At 39.3% G+C, this 15,873-nt stretch overlaps 1 protein-coding gene across 3 annotated transcripts in view; it reads left to right on the top strand.

Annotated features, from left to right (window-relative positions):
• Nucleotides 1-1,217: 1,217 nt before the first annotated feature.
• LOC127440377 (roquin-1-like) overlaps nt 1,218-15,873 on the top strand; it is a 38,524-nt gene continuing 23,868 nt past the window's right edge. For 2 of the 3 annotated variants that reach the window (XM_051696904.1, XM_051696903.1), the window contains exons 1-5: nt 1,218-1,360; nt 8,019-8,472; nt 8,567-8,687; nt 10,205-10,444; nt 10,537-10,712. In XM_051696904.1, the coding sequence (XP_051552864.1) occupies nt 8,242-8,472; nt 8,567-8,687; nt 10,205-10,444; nt 10,537-10,712 (768 nt within the window). In that variant the 5' untranslated portion in view covers nt 1,218-1,360; nt 8,019-8,241. Of the gene's footprint in view, nt 1,361-8,018; nt 8,473-8,566; nt 8,688-9,703; nt 10,096-10,204; nt 10,445-10,536; nt 10,713-15,873 lie in introns of those variants that run through there. The other variant, XM_051696905.1, reaches the window with a different exon arrangement.

Raw genomic sequence — 15,873 nt, 5'->3', positions numbered from 1 at the left:
TTTGGGCATATATGTACATAGCCTATACAAATTTGATGAAAATAAACTGATTTAAGGAAAATACAGTATATGTTACAAATAGAACAACAGCCATTTTTAGTATTTTGTTATTATGTTGTTGTATTTATAAGCAAAATATGTGACTTTTTATATTATATATTTTTATTTAGGCTTACTTTTTCATTTCATATGTTGTGATAAATCAGATTTCAAATTTGTGTGGGTTTAACCTGAAAGCTATGTAAATGTCAACTGGAACTGAAAGAGGAATTTATATTGGACAACAAGGCTGAGATGCACTCTGCTTCCTCGTTTCAAAAGTCCACCACACGCCACTGGTGAAGAGGTACCATTACATGTCACATCAGGTATGTTTCGCCCCGCTGCCAGCGATGCATTTAAGTTCTGTCACAATATTATACTACATACACTGAGTATGTTGTTAGATTACATGCTGTTTTATCATACACCAGCGTGCAAATAGCATGTGCTATTTACAAAGAGTGTAAATTGCACCTACCATACCTTAATTTGGTCATTTAATTCTTTCTTATTAATTGACACATCATTTTATTAAAGATATTTATTAAGTTTTGCATGTGATATGTGTGTTTGGTTTGTTTGAAAAATAATGTTCTTTCTTTTTTTTGACTTGTGAAGTAGATACACCTGTTCTGATAATCCACATCTGATAGTTTTACAATTTTAAGCTTTGCGCTTGTGAATAAATAGGCTTGTTTATTTGCACAATTATAAGCTTGCCTAGTTACTGATTTTGGGTTAGGACCCCATTTTGAAAATTTGATTAGGCCCCCCAAAATGCTCGGGCCAGCCCTGCTTGGGATCAAAATGAATTCAGACTCAAGGCCAGTCAATACCAAGTACGATGTGACCAAACAATAAAGTACATACTTGCAAACAAGTTTTCGCACAAACTATTTACATCGACGAGTTCGATGCCATAGTTTAGTCTTTACCTGAAAAGTGTTTGAATACCTGAATGAATTGTTCTGACATTGTTTTAATCAGAACAACAGCGAAAAACAAAATAGATCAATCTCCTCATCACAGTGCAAAAATGCAGATTCTATTAGGAATTCTATTTGAGTCCGAATAGATGTTGTTGCCAGGCAACAGTTTACGAGTCTGCATGCAGTGCGCTGCTTGACCAGAGGGGGCGCCCCGGGTCTGACCCGGTTCTTCTCTTCCTCGTTCAACTCGAGCGCTGCTGTTAGTTTTTTATGCGAGGAACTCCCGAGCTACTTCGGCAACCCGTTATAACGGTCGACATGGCGACCGAGGAAATAATCAAGCGTTTTCTTAAGAAAAGATGAAGATAGCCGATTCTCCACCAGAATGAGTGAGTGTTTGTATTTGTATTGTGTTTTTGCTTCAGTCCGTTGCAGAACGGTGCATTTCGCGTGTGCAGTATGTGTGTGTTTCTGGGTGTGGACCGCACACTGCTGGCTAACGGCTAGCCTGTTTAGCTTCGACTTGAACTGTTTATAATATTTTGTTTCGAGTGTGGAGACTTGATTTGTGATTATTATCACATAATTCATCTACGTGAGTAAATCTGATATTGGCGGCATATTCGATGGAAACTCGTTAGATTGCTGAAGTTAGCAGATGTAGCTTGTTAGCTTTAACCAGGCTGGCTAAACAGAATGCTGTGTTTACATGGGGCCTCTGCTTACAAGAATGGCTATTTACAGTTATCCACGTGACAGTGGCAAAGTATTTGCGTGACATATTTCCGCCACAGTGTTGTGAGAGTGCTGCGGGTAATAACCGTGTGTGTTGGTCAGGTTCGGTGGCCGCTGTGTTACATAATCGCAGGATCTCTTGTACAGATAGCCTGCAGTGTTGCACTTTTCGCCCTTTTCATCCGCATTTCACCTCACTGAATACTTAATAGCAACAAACATCTTGTGCAGTCAGTTTAGCTCTTTCTCGATGTACATAAGTTGTTTTTGAAACGAAAATTGGGTTGCTATCTTATTTAGCCCATTAGTAGTGCCAGTGGACACTATGTTAGCTTGATAGCTAATGCACTGTCGAGAACAAAACATTAAACAATAGTTAAGCAGTTTTGCTCGCTTATGGCGGGCAACTGAGATGGCTTTCCATACGCTACTGCGAATGATATGCATATAAGTTAATGTGATACGTATAAGTAAATTGCTTAACCTATAGAGTTTATTGACAGACGAGTTAGCATATACTGCTGTTCTCAGAGCCATAGTATTTTCCGTATACGATTATTTGTTGTGATGAATTAAGTTAATGACAGTCTTTTGTGTTTTAAATCTCATGTTCCTAACTCAATAGGGTTATAAGAATGTAATATTATAGTTTTATATATATATATATATATATTGTCCTTTTGCTGGCTTTTTTGCTCGTTTTGGTAGTAACTAGTCATAGACCGATATATCGACCAGGCCAATTAATTAGCTGATATTTGGCCATTTTCGATTATCTGCGTTGGCCTATTAAAAGAAGTGTTAACTTTCCTTTGTGTCAGTTCTAAAATCTACCAATAGATTTATCATAGGATAGTCAACACTTTCTGTTTACAAGTTTTTTACTTTTCAAGTTTATGCAGTATTTGAGTATGTTTTGCATAAAATGTTTTTTTTCTCTCTCTTATTTTTCTTCCCAATATGGAATGCCCAATTCCCAGTGCGCTCTACATCCTGGTGGTGGCATAGTGACTCGCCTCAATCCGGGTAGTGGAGGATGAACCTCAGTTGCCTCTGCATCTGAGACAGTCAATCCGTGCATCTTATCACGTGGCTTGTTGAGCACGTTATCGCGGAGACATAGCGTGTATGGAGGCTTCACGCTATTCTTCGCGGCATCCACGCACAACTCACCACGCGCCCCACCGAGTGCAAACCACTTTATAGCGACCATGAGGAGGTAACCCCATGTGACTCTACCCTCCCTAGCAACCGGGCCAATTTGGTTGCTTAGGAGACCTGGCTGGAGTCACTTAGCACGCCCTGGATTCGAACTCGCGACTACAGGGGTGGTAGTCAGCGTCAGTACTCGCTGAGCTATCCAGGCCCCATAAAATAAGGGTGTGTTCACACTTGGCAGGTTTGGTTCGATTAAAACGATCTCTGGTGTGATTGCTCTGTTAGTGCAGTTTATTTGAGCAAGTGTGAATGCTGCCATCCGAACCTTGGTGCGCACCAAATAAGCGGACCGAGACCGCCTGAATAGTGGGTCTCGGTCTGCTTCCAAACGAACTCTGGTGCGGTTTGATTGATATATGAACGCAGCATGGACCAAAGACGTCTAAACAGACCAATAACAGAAGTAATTTGCCTAATACTGACCTCAAGCATACCTGGTTCTTCTCATCATAAGAGCTATGGTGCCCATTATAGTTCGGTACAGGCATCGGAACCTCGGTCAGCAGTCCTTACAGCATATCTTCGTTTGTGTGTGCACTGGAGGAATTCCTGGCGCTGTTTTGACTCCTTTACACATTTTATTAGCTCTTTGTTTGTTCTCAGCTGGTAAAAATACTACCATATATAAATATAACGAGTGCATTTCGCCCAGCAGCCTACATTGTTTTGGATGTTCGACAAGTTGCTTTGCAAAATTTACATCTTAAAAGTTGTCCAATCAGGTTGTGAATTTTTCCTGATGCCTTTTTGTTTTGTATCTTTAGGTTCGGTGTTAAAAATGCCAGTTTGAACACTAAGCGAACCAGGACTAAATGTATCATTTTCTTTTTTGGTCTGGACCAAGAGGACCAATAGAACCGAACTACAAGTGTGAACACACCCTAAGTGTTTTGAAAAGTGTACATCTGATTTGCGGTTGTTAAATTGTATTATGTTAATTGCCATTTATATTGGCCATCCTTGGTCATTGAAAAACCCGTATTGGTCGACCACTTCTAGTAAAAACTGCCTGATGTTTGTCCTCATTGTGTGTAGGGCTGGGAATCCTGAGGAATTTAATGATTCCGGTTCCGATTCCTCTTTAACGATTCCAGTTCCAGTGACGATTCCAGAAATTCTTTTAGTACCTTTTTTTTTTTTTAAAGAATTATTTGGAATTGAGAAATGCAATTGTATTTATTCCCTCTGCTGTGTGTTACCCACTGAGATCATTTCAGATTTGTACAGAGCAGATACAACAAATCAGAAATATATTTAATACAGTTCTTTTTAAAAGGTGTGTTTGCAGACTTAAGAGACATAAATACAATCCAATAATAGATCCTTTCTCTATTTTAAAAAAGCTAATCTAAACCAACATGAAATGTGATGGCATATTTCATTAATGCATTTATTCTTTTATAAAATTCCACATATTACAACAAAACTTGTGTATCTTTAATTATACATTGTCATATGAACAACCAGTCAGTAACTACACTGCTTGATTTAACAGAGATGCAGGTCATCATTAAATAAACAGTAACAGTTCCAAAGACAGTTTAGACTGTGTTGTTTGTAGCCTAATGTTGTACTTCAGGCTTGTGAGATTTCAACAGTTCTTGTTTAATTTCGAATTGGACATTCATAACTTGCACATCAGTATAAGATTACTTGTATACTGGACTATAAATGGAAGCACTGTATGTTTCACGTTGTAGATTTACACTTTTATTTTGACATTCTGAACTCACCAGGAAGTCCTGTATGTGTCTGTTTGTAGGCAAGTTCACAGTAGTTTAATTCTCTTATTCAAATTCTGGTAAAATGCTCCTCTGGTGCCGTTCTAAAAGCATATTATAAGTGAACCAAACTATTGAGTATCTACATCTGAGATGCTGTGCTTGAGTAGTGCTCAAATATTGTGCACCGCGTGAAGGCTAAAAATAGCTGCGAGTGCATCACCAGCCTGTGCGTGAGTTTATGTCAACAGAGCAGCACCATTCACTAACGTGCTGGCGCTGCGCATACTATATATTTACTTATTAAACACATCCTTTTGTGATTCACAGAGCTATCGCATGTCTTCAAGTGGCTTTGAATGAAATGCACGAGTCATATGAACTGTTTAATGGTGTTTTTATGGTTCTTTTATGTCATTTTTGGAGCTTGACAGGAACGAACATGACTAACACACAGTATGGGATTTGGATCGGGCTCATCAGACCGATACCTGATCCGTCTAAAAGCGTCAGTATTGGAGCCGATACGATCCAGGTATTGGATCGGTGCATCCCTAACTGGAAGCGTGTATGTTTCGTGCTGTAGATTCAAAAGAGCCGGCTCGTTAGATCAGGAATCAAATACACTGGTAGAACTGTGTGTTTTACGCTGTAGAGTCAATAGAGGGCAGTGCTGCTGAAGAGATGCGCTTCTGGAAACACGGTCAGAGTATTTGAGGATGGCGTTCCCGCCACATCAGCAGAAAATTGCATGCTAGAGAACCGTTGACGGAACCAAAAGTGACGAAGATCATACGACTCCGGTATTTCTTAAAGAATGGAACCGGTTCGCGGTTCACAACCCTAATTGTGGGTGATCTAAAATAAGACCATTTTACATACAGACAACTGTATTTTTACTGCATATTTGTATATTAATAATTTATACCACCTGAATGCAGCATTTCAGTATCTAGTATATATGGGACGTTATGGTAATCTCACAATTACTTCGCCATATATTTATAATAAGATGTACTGATATAATAACGCTTTTATGACAAAGTATGACACACAATTGTTTATTTCTTTGAAAGATGATTGAGAAAAATGCACCTAATAATTTTTCCTCAAAATAAAGTTCTTTAATACACAATATAAGTGCTCAAAGTTTAAATAATTAGTGTTTCTCATTTACCTTTATTAGAAAACATCACAAACAAATAAGACTTCAAAAATAGTGGGATACATTCAGGCTGATCAGGTGCCGAACACAGAACCTGTCCTGAAAAGTATGTGAACGTGTATATTTAATTTAATTTGTTTGTCATACTTATTATAATCACTTTTTTAAAAATATAAAAACTCTATTTTTTTTTTTCATGAAATATATATAACATTGATATGAGCTGTCAATGTTTGAAATAATGTACAAATTACAAGTTATAACATTGAGTTTACATTAATTTGTATAACAAGCATTAAAATGGTACTGTCATTTTAAAGCCTGATTTATACTATGGAAGAAGCTGATTTTCTTTTTTCTTCTCCTGGCGAACTGAAGCGCCCTAGGCGAATGAAGCCACCGTTTATACTACTCACTACTTCGTTTTAAAATGAGTTAGTTGAGGGTGTTGTCACAGTGTTTAACGTACTGTTCCAGCCACACGATATACAGTGCATCCGGAAAGTATTCACAGTGCTTCACTTTTTCCACATTTTGTTATGTTACAGCCTTATTCCAAAATTGATTAAATTCGTTATTTTCCTCAAAATTCTACAAACAATATCCCATAATGACAACATGAAAGAAGTTTGTTTGAAATCTTTGCAAATTTATTAAAAATAAAAAATGAAGAAAAAATAAATCACATGTACATAAGTATTCACAGTCTTTGCTCAGTACTTTGTTGAAGCACCTTTGGCACCAGTTACAGCCTCAAGTCTTTGAGTATGATGCTACAAGCTTGGCACACCTATTTTTGGGCAGTTTCTCCCATTGTTCTTTGCAGGACCTCTCAAGCTCCATCAGGTTGGATGGGGAGCGTCGGTGCACAGCCATTTTCAGATCTCTCCAGAGATGTTCATTCGGGTTCAAGTCTGGGCTCTGGCTGGGCCACTCAAGGACATTCACAGAGTTGTCCCGGAGCCACTCCTTTGTTATCTTGGCTGTGTGCTTAGGGTCGTTGTCCTGTTGGAAGATGAAGCGTCACCCCAGTCTGAGGTCCAGAGCGCTCTGGAGCAGGTTTTCATCAAGGATGTCTCTGTACATTGCTGCTTTCCCTCGATCCTGACGAGTCTCCCAGATCCTGCCGCTGAAAAACATCCCCACAGCATGATGCTGCCACCACCATGTTTCACTGTAGGGATGGTATCGGCCAGGTGATGAGCGGTGCCTGGTTTCCTCCAGACATGATGCTTGCCATTCAGGCCAAAGAGTTCAATCTTTGTTTCTCATGGTCTGAGAGTCCTTCAGGTGCCTTTTGGTAAACTCCAGGCAGGCTGTCATGTGCCTTTACTAAGGAGTGGCTTCCGTCTGGCCACTCTACCATACAGGCCTGATTGGTGGAGTGCTGCAGAGATGGTTGTTCTTCTGGAAGGTTCTCCTCTCTCCACAGAGAAATGCTGGAGCTCTGTCAGAGTGACCATCGGGTTCTTGGTCACCTCCCTGACTAAGGCCCTTCTCCCCGATCGCTCAGTTTGGCCAGGCGGCCAGCTCTAGGAAGAGTCCTGGTGGTTCCAACTTCTTCCATTTATGGATGATGGAGGCCACTGTGCTCACTGGGATCTTCAATGCTGCAGAAATTTTTCTGTACCCTTCCCCAGATCTGAGCCTCGATACAATCCTGTCTCAGAGGTCTACAGACAATTCCTTGGACTTCATGGCTTGGTTTGTGCTCTGACATGCACTGTTAACTGTGGGACCTTATATAGACAGGTGTGTGCCTTTCCAAATCATCTCCACATCAACTGAATTTACCACAGGTGGACTCCAGTCAAGTTGTAGAAACATCTCAAGGATGATCAGTGGAAACAGGATGCACCTGAGCTCAATTTTGAGTTTCATGGGAAAGGCTGTGAATACGTATGTACATGTGATTTTTTTTTTCGTTTTTTTATTTTTAATAAATTTGCAAAGATTTCAAACAAACTTCTTTCACATTGTCATTATGGGGTATTGTTTGTAGAATTTTGAGGAAAATAATGAATTTAATAAATTTTGGAATAAGGCTGTAACATAACAAAATGTGGAAAAAGTGAAGTGCTGTGAATACTTTCCGGATGCACTGTATAGCCTTGAAATTTCATATATTGTCCCATCCCTAGTAACTATGCGTTTTTTTTTTCCATACTTATTAAATTATTTTCATCAGCTGCATCTCTTTTGTTCCAGGTTTCTGGTTTCACACCATGTGATGATCATCCCGGACGTGTGAACTTATTCAAAAACTCCTGTGTTGAGAAGATTTTTTGATTCCAGTGGAATCTTCAATTTTTTTCTCCCAATCTAGTTTGTTCCTTTTTGTTAAATGAAACACCCAATCACACACAGACACGCACGCACACCTTGGAGAAACCCCCTCACCTTTTTTTACATGTAGATCACCCTTGCTACGATGCCTGTACAAGCTCCACAATGGACAGAATTTTTACTGTGCCCAATATGCACCCAAACGTTCGAAGAGACGGTGCGTCGGCCCATCAGTCTGGGTTGCGGCCACACCGTTTGCAAGATGTGCCTCAACAAGCTGCACCGCAAGGCCTGTCCATTCGACCAGACGGCCATAAACACTGACATTGAGCAGTTGCCCGTCAACTCTGCCCTGTTACAGCTGGTTGGGGGTCAGGTGGGACATTTTGACCTCTTTTGCTACATCATAGTTTTTTGTATCTCTAAATAGATTATCTGTGTATGCGTCATCTAATTAGTCTTTCTCTCAGGTGTCCAAACAGCAAACTGTGGAACTCATTACCTGTCCAGAGGACAACAAGCATTATGATGAGGCACGGCAGTGTGTTGAGGAGCTGGCCCTCTACCTCAAACCCCTCAGCAGTGCTCGAGGTTACTGACTTGCTCTTGTACACTCATTAAACCTCTTCAAATCTGCGAGGCGCCATATGGCAAGCCGTTTTAACACTTAAACACTGAAGTCCCTGGATGCATAAGTTTGGCATATGTGGTATCATTTGAAAGCTTAGAATCTGAATGTTTCAGAGAAAACTTTTGCTTACATAAGTTACATAAAATAACAAAATAAGGCCTGAAAATATTTGTGTCGCAAATTGGCCCCACCAAGAGGTTACATTGTAGAAATCTTAAAATGAATATAAAAGTCCTTCACATTTAAAGAGACAAATCATATATCAAATGAAAGCTCTCGTTCTTAGGAAGGTGATTGTACAGTTTTTGTTGCCATAATACCACAGTTTGGATTGTTTTAAAAAATATCACAAAGTGAAATTATATTTTGGTAAGGCATAACATGCAAATGTCTATTTTCTGTGCTAACCACTGATCTGTAAGCCCCAAATAGCCTCCAACTTTATACCAAATCTTACCTTGGGTTGTTAGCTTTATAATGAGTTAAAGAAATTACTTGTTTACTTGTTTTTTTACTTGCTTGGATGAATAATCAAATGTTGTCAATTGTTTTTTGTTTTTTTGACAAAACATGAAGTCTGGTAGAAAAAGTATGAGAAAAATCATCAGCAAAATAGCTTCCCATCAATAGAAGATGAAATGTTACACATCATTGTAAAGCTTATCTGCTTTCTAATGACACCTTTAGACTCTAGACTTTTAGACACCTCGGAAGCCAAGATATTCAATAAAACAGTGTGGAAGCTCTCAGCACTTCAAAAAAAGACTTGTTGTCTATGGGTGATGGCTAAAATGTGTTAGAGCACCACCTACATTTCAGATTAGTATAATGTGATGGAAGATGATAGAGGAAAAAAAAAAATTCTAGTACTTGCTGCCATCCAGAGGATTAAAATAAGACTTTTTGCTTGTTAACAGAGGACACAGAACTTAAATGGCATGCTTTTAAACTTTAGACATAAAAAAAAGATTGAATTTTTTCTCAAAAAAATTCTGTTTATCATAAAATTGTAAACATATACAATGTTATTTATAAATTATTGCAATCATTTCTTAAAATATAGGGGTTATCTGTAAAATGAGACAGTTTTTATGAAATTAGTCCACTGTATGTGTAAACAGGGAGCTTTTAGATTTGAGTGTGAACATTTTCAGGCAGCAGCCCAAAAATCCTGAAGAGTGTAAGAGGTTAAAATGAAAATGTACCTAAAACACACCTCGTATGACTGTCCGTCAGCCTCAGTCACCATTCACTTCCAAGCACCTTTTTTCCATACAAAATTGAATCGTGATTGAGGCTTACATACTGCCTAACATTTCCTTTTGTGTTTCACGGAAGAAAGTCATATGGGTTTGGAACAAATTGAGGGTGAGGAAATTATCATGACAGAATTTTCATTTTTAGCTGAATTATACTTTTATATCAATGCATTGGTCTTGACCAAAATCCATAACATATTTTTGTTTGCTGTGTCTAGGAGTGGGGTTGAGTAATGCTGCTCAGAGCATGCTGAGCCGCCCCATGCAGAGGAAGCTGGTGACTTTGGTGCACTGTCAGCTGGTGGAGGAGGAGGGCAGAATCAGGGCCATGCGGGCAGCCCGCTCTTTGGGCGAAAGAACTGTCACAGAGCTCATCCTGCAGCACCAAAACCCCCAGCAGCTCTCCTCCAACCTGTGGGCTGCTGTAAGAGCCAGAGGCTGCCAGTTCCTGGGCCCAGGTAAGATGACATTGTAAGAGTTTCATTTGACATTTTACGGATGGAAATTTTGATTCTAGTGTCTTATCTGTTGGCCCTGCATTTATCCATAGCCATGCAGGAGGAGGCACTAAAGCTGGTGCTGTTGGCATTGGAAGATGGATCTGCTCTTTCCAGGAAGGTTTTGGTCCTCTTTGTGGTTCAGAGATTGGAACCAAGGTTTCCTCAGGCCTCCAAAACCAGTATTGGACATGTAGTTCAGCTCCTATACCGTGCCTCCTGCTTCAAGGTTGTTCCCCTTTTTCATGAATTGGTGATTATGTTGTGTTAATCAGATTCAAAGCTAATGGGAGTTAATCAGATTCGATTCTTTTGCTCAATGTACAAGTAACCTTTTCTTCTCTGGATTGCCTTAACAACTTACTTGTAATAACATTAATGAGGTTATTAAAGTGAAATTCTGTCATAATTTACTCACACATGACTTCTGTGAAACACAAAAAAAAGTTGGGCAGTATGTTGGTCTCAGTCACCATTAGGACTGGGTAAAAATATAGATTTTCCGATGCATCGTGATCTTCATCGATATCGATTCTTAAATCCCAAAAACGATTTTTTACTTTATGCGCAACCCTCTACTACAATAAGAGGAAATCACTTGCTTTTGCAAACAATTTCACACTGTCTATAAATGTCTGAGATTAGGTGGGTACGGCACAGGAGCCATCTTTATGACGGTAGCCCGTGAAAGGAACAGTGGCGCGCTCCTTTTTTTTACCTCTTTACTATTATAAGAAATAGGAAAAGAGACTACTTGTTTGCCGAGAGTAGCGACCCGTGTCTGTGGAGGAAGAGATCCTGGTCCCTGAGAAATGCGGTTTGCTGCGGACTCCGTTATTTCAACACGGTACTTTAGCTCCTGCTTCACCTAGGCGGGAGGTTGGAATGGCTCGATCCAATCAATCGGCTGGTCAAGACTTGCCTGGGACTGCTCTATGTAGGATAACTGAACCTCAGATATTTCTCAGACTCCCAGTAGGCGTTGGCTAAGGGTCAGTCAAGTAAATTGAGCGACTTGTTGCTCAGTTTGCTTGAGTATATCATCCCTGGATCCCTGATGCATAATCTGTTGGAGATCCCCGCGGATCTCTCGCTGTGCATCCCTCTATTTTGGGCTCCAAGGTGGGTGGGGAGCAGAGATGATGAAATTGAAAACCTAAAACATGGCTACAAAACGCACCTCAAAAAAACAGTTTTTGGACTTGGACACTGATAATACTTCAGAAAACAAATGTGCCTCTATACCGAATAATGATGACAGGCAAAAATTTATCATCACTGAAGCTGCTGTTCCAGTCTTTCCAATCAGCAAGTTTTCCCCATTTGCTATACAAAAGGGAATTGCAGGTACAGTTAAAGAAGTGAAAAAGCTTCAATCTGGTCAAATTCTTGTGGAGTGCAGTAAAAAGGCCAATGCTGAAAACCTACTACATGCCAGCGTGTTAGCTGGAGTACAGATAAAGACCTTCCCTCATCCAAATCTGAATTGCAGTAAAGGAGTAATCCGCACTAGAGAGCTGGACGACGTGGATGAAGAAGAACTAACGCATGAGCTCAAGACTCAAGGAGTAACGAATGTTAAAAGAATAATAATCAAGAGAGAAGAGCGAACAATCAAAACTAGTACATACATCCTCACTTTTAATAAACCCCTATTTCCAGAAAAAATTCTAATTGGATACCTAAGTGTTCCGGTGGACCTATTTGTACCCAAACCTATGGACACAGTTCCAATGGCTGCAACAACAAACATACTTGATGCAACTGTGGGGAGGAGGGCCACGACAAAGAGGGTTGTGAAAAACCACTTAAATATTGTAACTGCTCAGGTGACCACCCAGCTGCATCAAAACAGTGTCCCATGTGGATCAAAGGAAAAGAAATACAGAAGATCAGATGTACTAAGAGAATCAGTCATCTTGAAGCAAAGAAAATGGTGGCTGCTGTCCCTGTATTTACTCTGAAAAAAACCTTCGCCTCTGCTGCAAAAAAAGCTGTGAGAACAATAGATTGCCAGACAGATATTACCTGGATGCACAAAGATAAACCCCAAACTAAAAATTATAGTAATACTCCCCCAAAGATAAAGAATACAGGAACTCAGAGTGAAACTCTTCTAAATGACATTCATTCCAATCACAGCTCAATAACAGAGAACCAAAAAGCAAATAAAAACAATAGAAAGGCAAACTCTTCACAAATAAAAGCACCCCAGGATGACAATTCAAAGACCAGGCAAACTAGAGATGTGGAAATGAAAGAGAGTGAACATCATAGTAGAAGTCCGTCCCCTAAAGGCAGAATCAGGCCAACTGTCCCTATTCTTCCTAACAGGTAATGGAGAATGTTATCATCCAATGGAACTTTCGTGGTATCAGGGCTAATTTTATGGAGCTACAACGTTTAATTGCAAACACCAATCGTATAGCCATATGTCTTCAGGAAACACAGTTACCATCAGATTGTACTCTATCTTTTAAAAATGTTACAATTTTTAATACCTTCGGTCCCAATGACAAGCGGGCTTTCGGTGGTACAGCATTTTAATAAGAAATGATGTGATCCATAGTCATAAAAATATGAAAAGCAACCTACAGGTGACAGCAGTATGTCAGAAAACCATCACAGCTATTTCTGTCTACATTCCTCAACTCAAACTTGACACACACTGACCTAGATCACCTTGTTGCTCAGCTCCCACCCCCCTTTATTCTCATGGATGATTTTAATAGTCACAACTTTCTGTGGGGCAGCAATCATTGCAATACAAAAAGTAAGAAGATTGAAGATTTTATAGATAACCATACTTTATGCCTTCTAAATAATTGGTCAAATACCTACTTACACCTGGGACATGGAACATACTCTGTGATCGACTTAACAGTTTGTTAGCCTGGATTGTACTTGGACCTATCATGGGGAGTCTGGCATGACCTCTGTGGTAGTGACCACTTCCCAATCATTGTAATCATCAAAGGAAGAGAGGAAGAAACAAATGTGGCAAATTAAAAAAGCTAATTGGTTTCAGTTTCAAACCCTTTGTTATGAGAGGCTTGCACGGTTTCCAGCAGACAGCGCTGATGCTATGCAGAATTTTACTAAAACGCTTATAGCTATAGCTAATAATACAGTCCCAAGAACATCTTTAAATATAAAACGTAGGCGACTTCCATGGTTTGATAATAAATGTAAGGAAACCATAAAAGAGAGGAAGAAAGCTGAAAGGCTTTTCTTTAGACACCCGTCAACTGAAAATATAATCAAACTCAAGATGAGTAGAGCACGAGCAAGAAGAATCATAAATGAAGGTAAAAAGGAAAGCTGGAGAAGATTCGTTTCCAACTTGACAACAAGTACTTCATCAAACCAAATATGGAACTTGATACGGATAATGAAGGGAAAAAACAATGGCCCTCAAATACAACACATCAAACAGCATGGTGCACTTCTGACGTCAAAACAAGAAATTGAAAACATTCTAGCAAAAACTTTCGAAAGCAATTCATCTATTGAGAACTGTCTTCCTGCTTTTTGAACATTTCATGCTCAACAAGAAAAAGAGAAGATTAACTTTGGCTCTAGCAATGCAGATTCCTACAACCAGTCCTTCTCCATGGAAGAGCTACAGCAAGCTATTAAAAAATCCCACAACACAGCTGTTGGACCAGATAAAGTTCACTATCAATTTTTAAAGAATCTACCTCACCTCTTTCTGAAAATGCTCCTTAGAATTTTTAACTCCATCTGGATATCCGGAAAAATTCCACCCGCTTGGCATGAAGCAGAAATAATACCTATTCCAAAGCCAGGAAAAGACCATAGTGATCCCATAAATTATCGCCCATAGGCTTAACCAGCTGCTTATGTAAAGCAATGGAGAGGATGGTCAGTGATCGCCTGGTCTGGGTACTGGAATCTGAACATCACATAAGTAATGCCCAATGTGGTTTCAGGAAAGGCCAAAGCACTACAGATCATCTTATTTGTCTTGAAAGCTACATTCGTGATGCTTTCATTAGAAAGGAGCATGTTGTAGCTGTCTTCTCTGATCTGGAGAAAACCTATGACATGACATGGAAACGTGGCATTTTAAAGGATCTGTATCGAATGAATTTTAGAGGTCACCTGCCAATCTTCATTGAAAATGTTTTATCGAACAGACTTTTTAGAGTAAAGATAGCAAACACCTTGTCTAATCTACATAAACAAGAACTCGTAGTACCTCAAGGTAGTATTCTATCAGTAACTCTATTTAATATTAAAATAGACAGCATTGCGAAAGTCATCTGATGTTCATTGTAGTTTATATGTAGACGACATCTGCATTTGCTACAGAAGCAAGTACATGCATACTATCGAGCGAAAAATCCAACTGAAGATAATCAATATGCACTCCTGGTCAACTCGGAATGGTTTCAAGTTCTCACAAACAAAAACTGTCTGCATGCATTTCTGTCAGCTCCGTTCATTGCACAATGAATGAGTTGTTTATGGACTGAGTCCCCATCAAAGTCATTAAAGAGAACAGGTTCCTTGGTATCAACTTTGATAGTAAGCTGTCTTTTATCCCTCATATTAAATTATTGAAAAATAAATGTTTTAAATCTTTGAACGTTTTAAAGGTTTTATCCAAAACCAAATGGGGAGCAGACAGTTCAACTCTTTTGAATCTGTACAGAACCTTGATTCGCTCAAAGCTGGACTATGGAAGCATCATTTATGGATCAGCCAGGAGATCATATCTACGACTTCTAGATACTGTTCTCCACCAAGGTATTCAACTGGCCTTAGGAGCATACAGAACATCACCAATTCAAAGTTTATATGTGGAAGCCAATGAACCTTCCTTGGAAATCAGATGCCTAAAGCTGGCCCTACAATATGCAATCAAACTGAAAACAAATAAAAAAAATCCAGCCTATCCAGCAGTTTTCTCAACTCAACATTCAATACTATATGAAAGAAAACCAACTCAAATTTGTCCATTTGGCCTACGTATAAAAACCCATCTGGAGAATCTGAAAGTGGATTTAAACATTCTGGAGAAGACACATTTTTGTGAAATCCCCACATGGAATCTCAAAAAGCCCAAAATCCATCTGGATTTAATGAGAAAACAAAAATCTAAAACTTATCCGAATGAGTATTACCAACAATTCCTGGATATAAGAGCAGTGTTCCCACAACATATCCCAATATACACAGATGGATCCAAATCTGGAAATCAAGTGGCAGCAGCCTTTGCTACAAGTCAACTGTGTCAAGGCATACGCATCCCTGACCAAAGTTCAGTTTTTACTGCAGAGGCAAATGCTTTATTACTAGCACTGCAGTTTATTGAGACTGTTCCACAGAAATCTATTTTTTTAATGATAACTGATTCCAAATCA

This window comes from Myxocyprinus asiaticus, chromosome 5 (genome assembly GCF_019703515.2).
Source record: "Myxocyprinus asiaticus isolate MX2 ecotype Aquarium Trade chromosome 5, UBuf_Myxa_2, whole genome shotgun sequence".
Taxonomy (NCBI): Eukaryota; Metazoa; Chordata; class Actinopteri; order Cypriniformes; family Catostomidae; genus Myxocyprinus; species Myxocyprinus asiaticus.
This window is presented reverse-complemented; position numbering and strand designations above follow the sequence as displayed.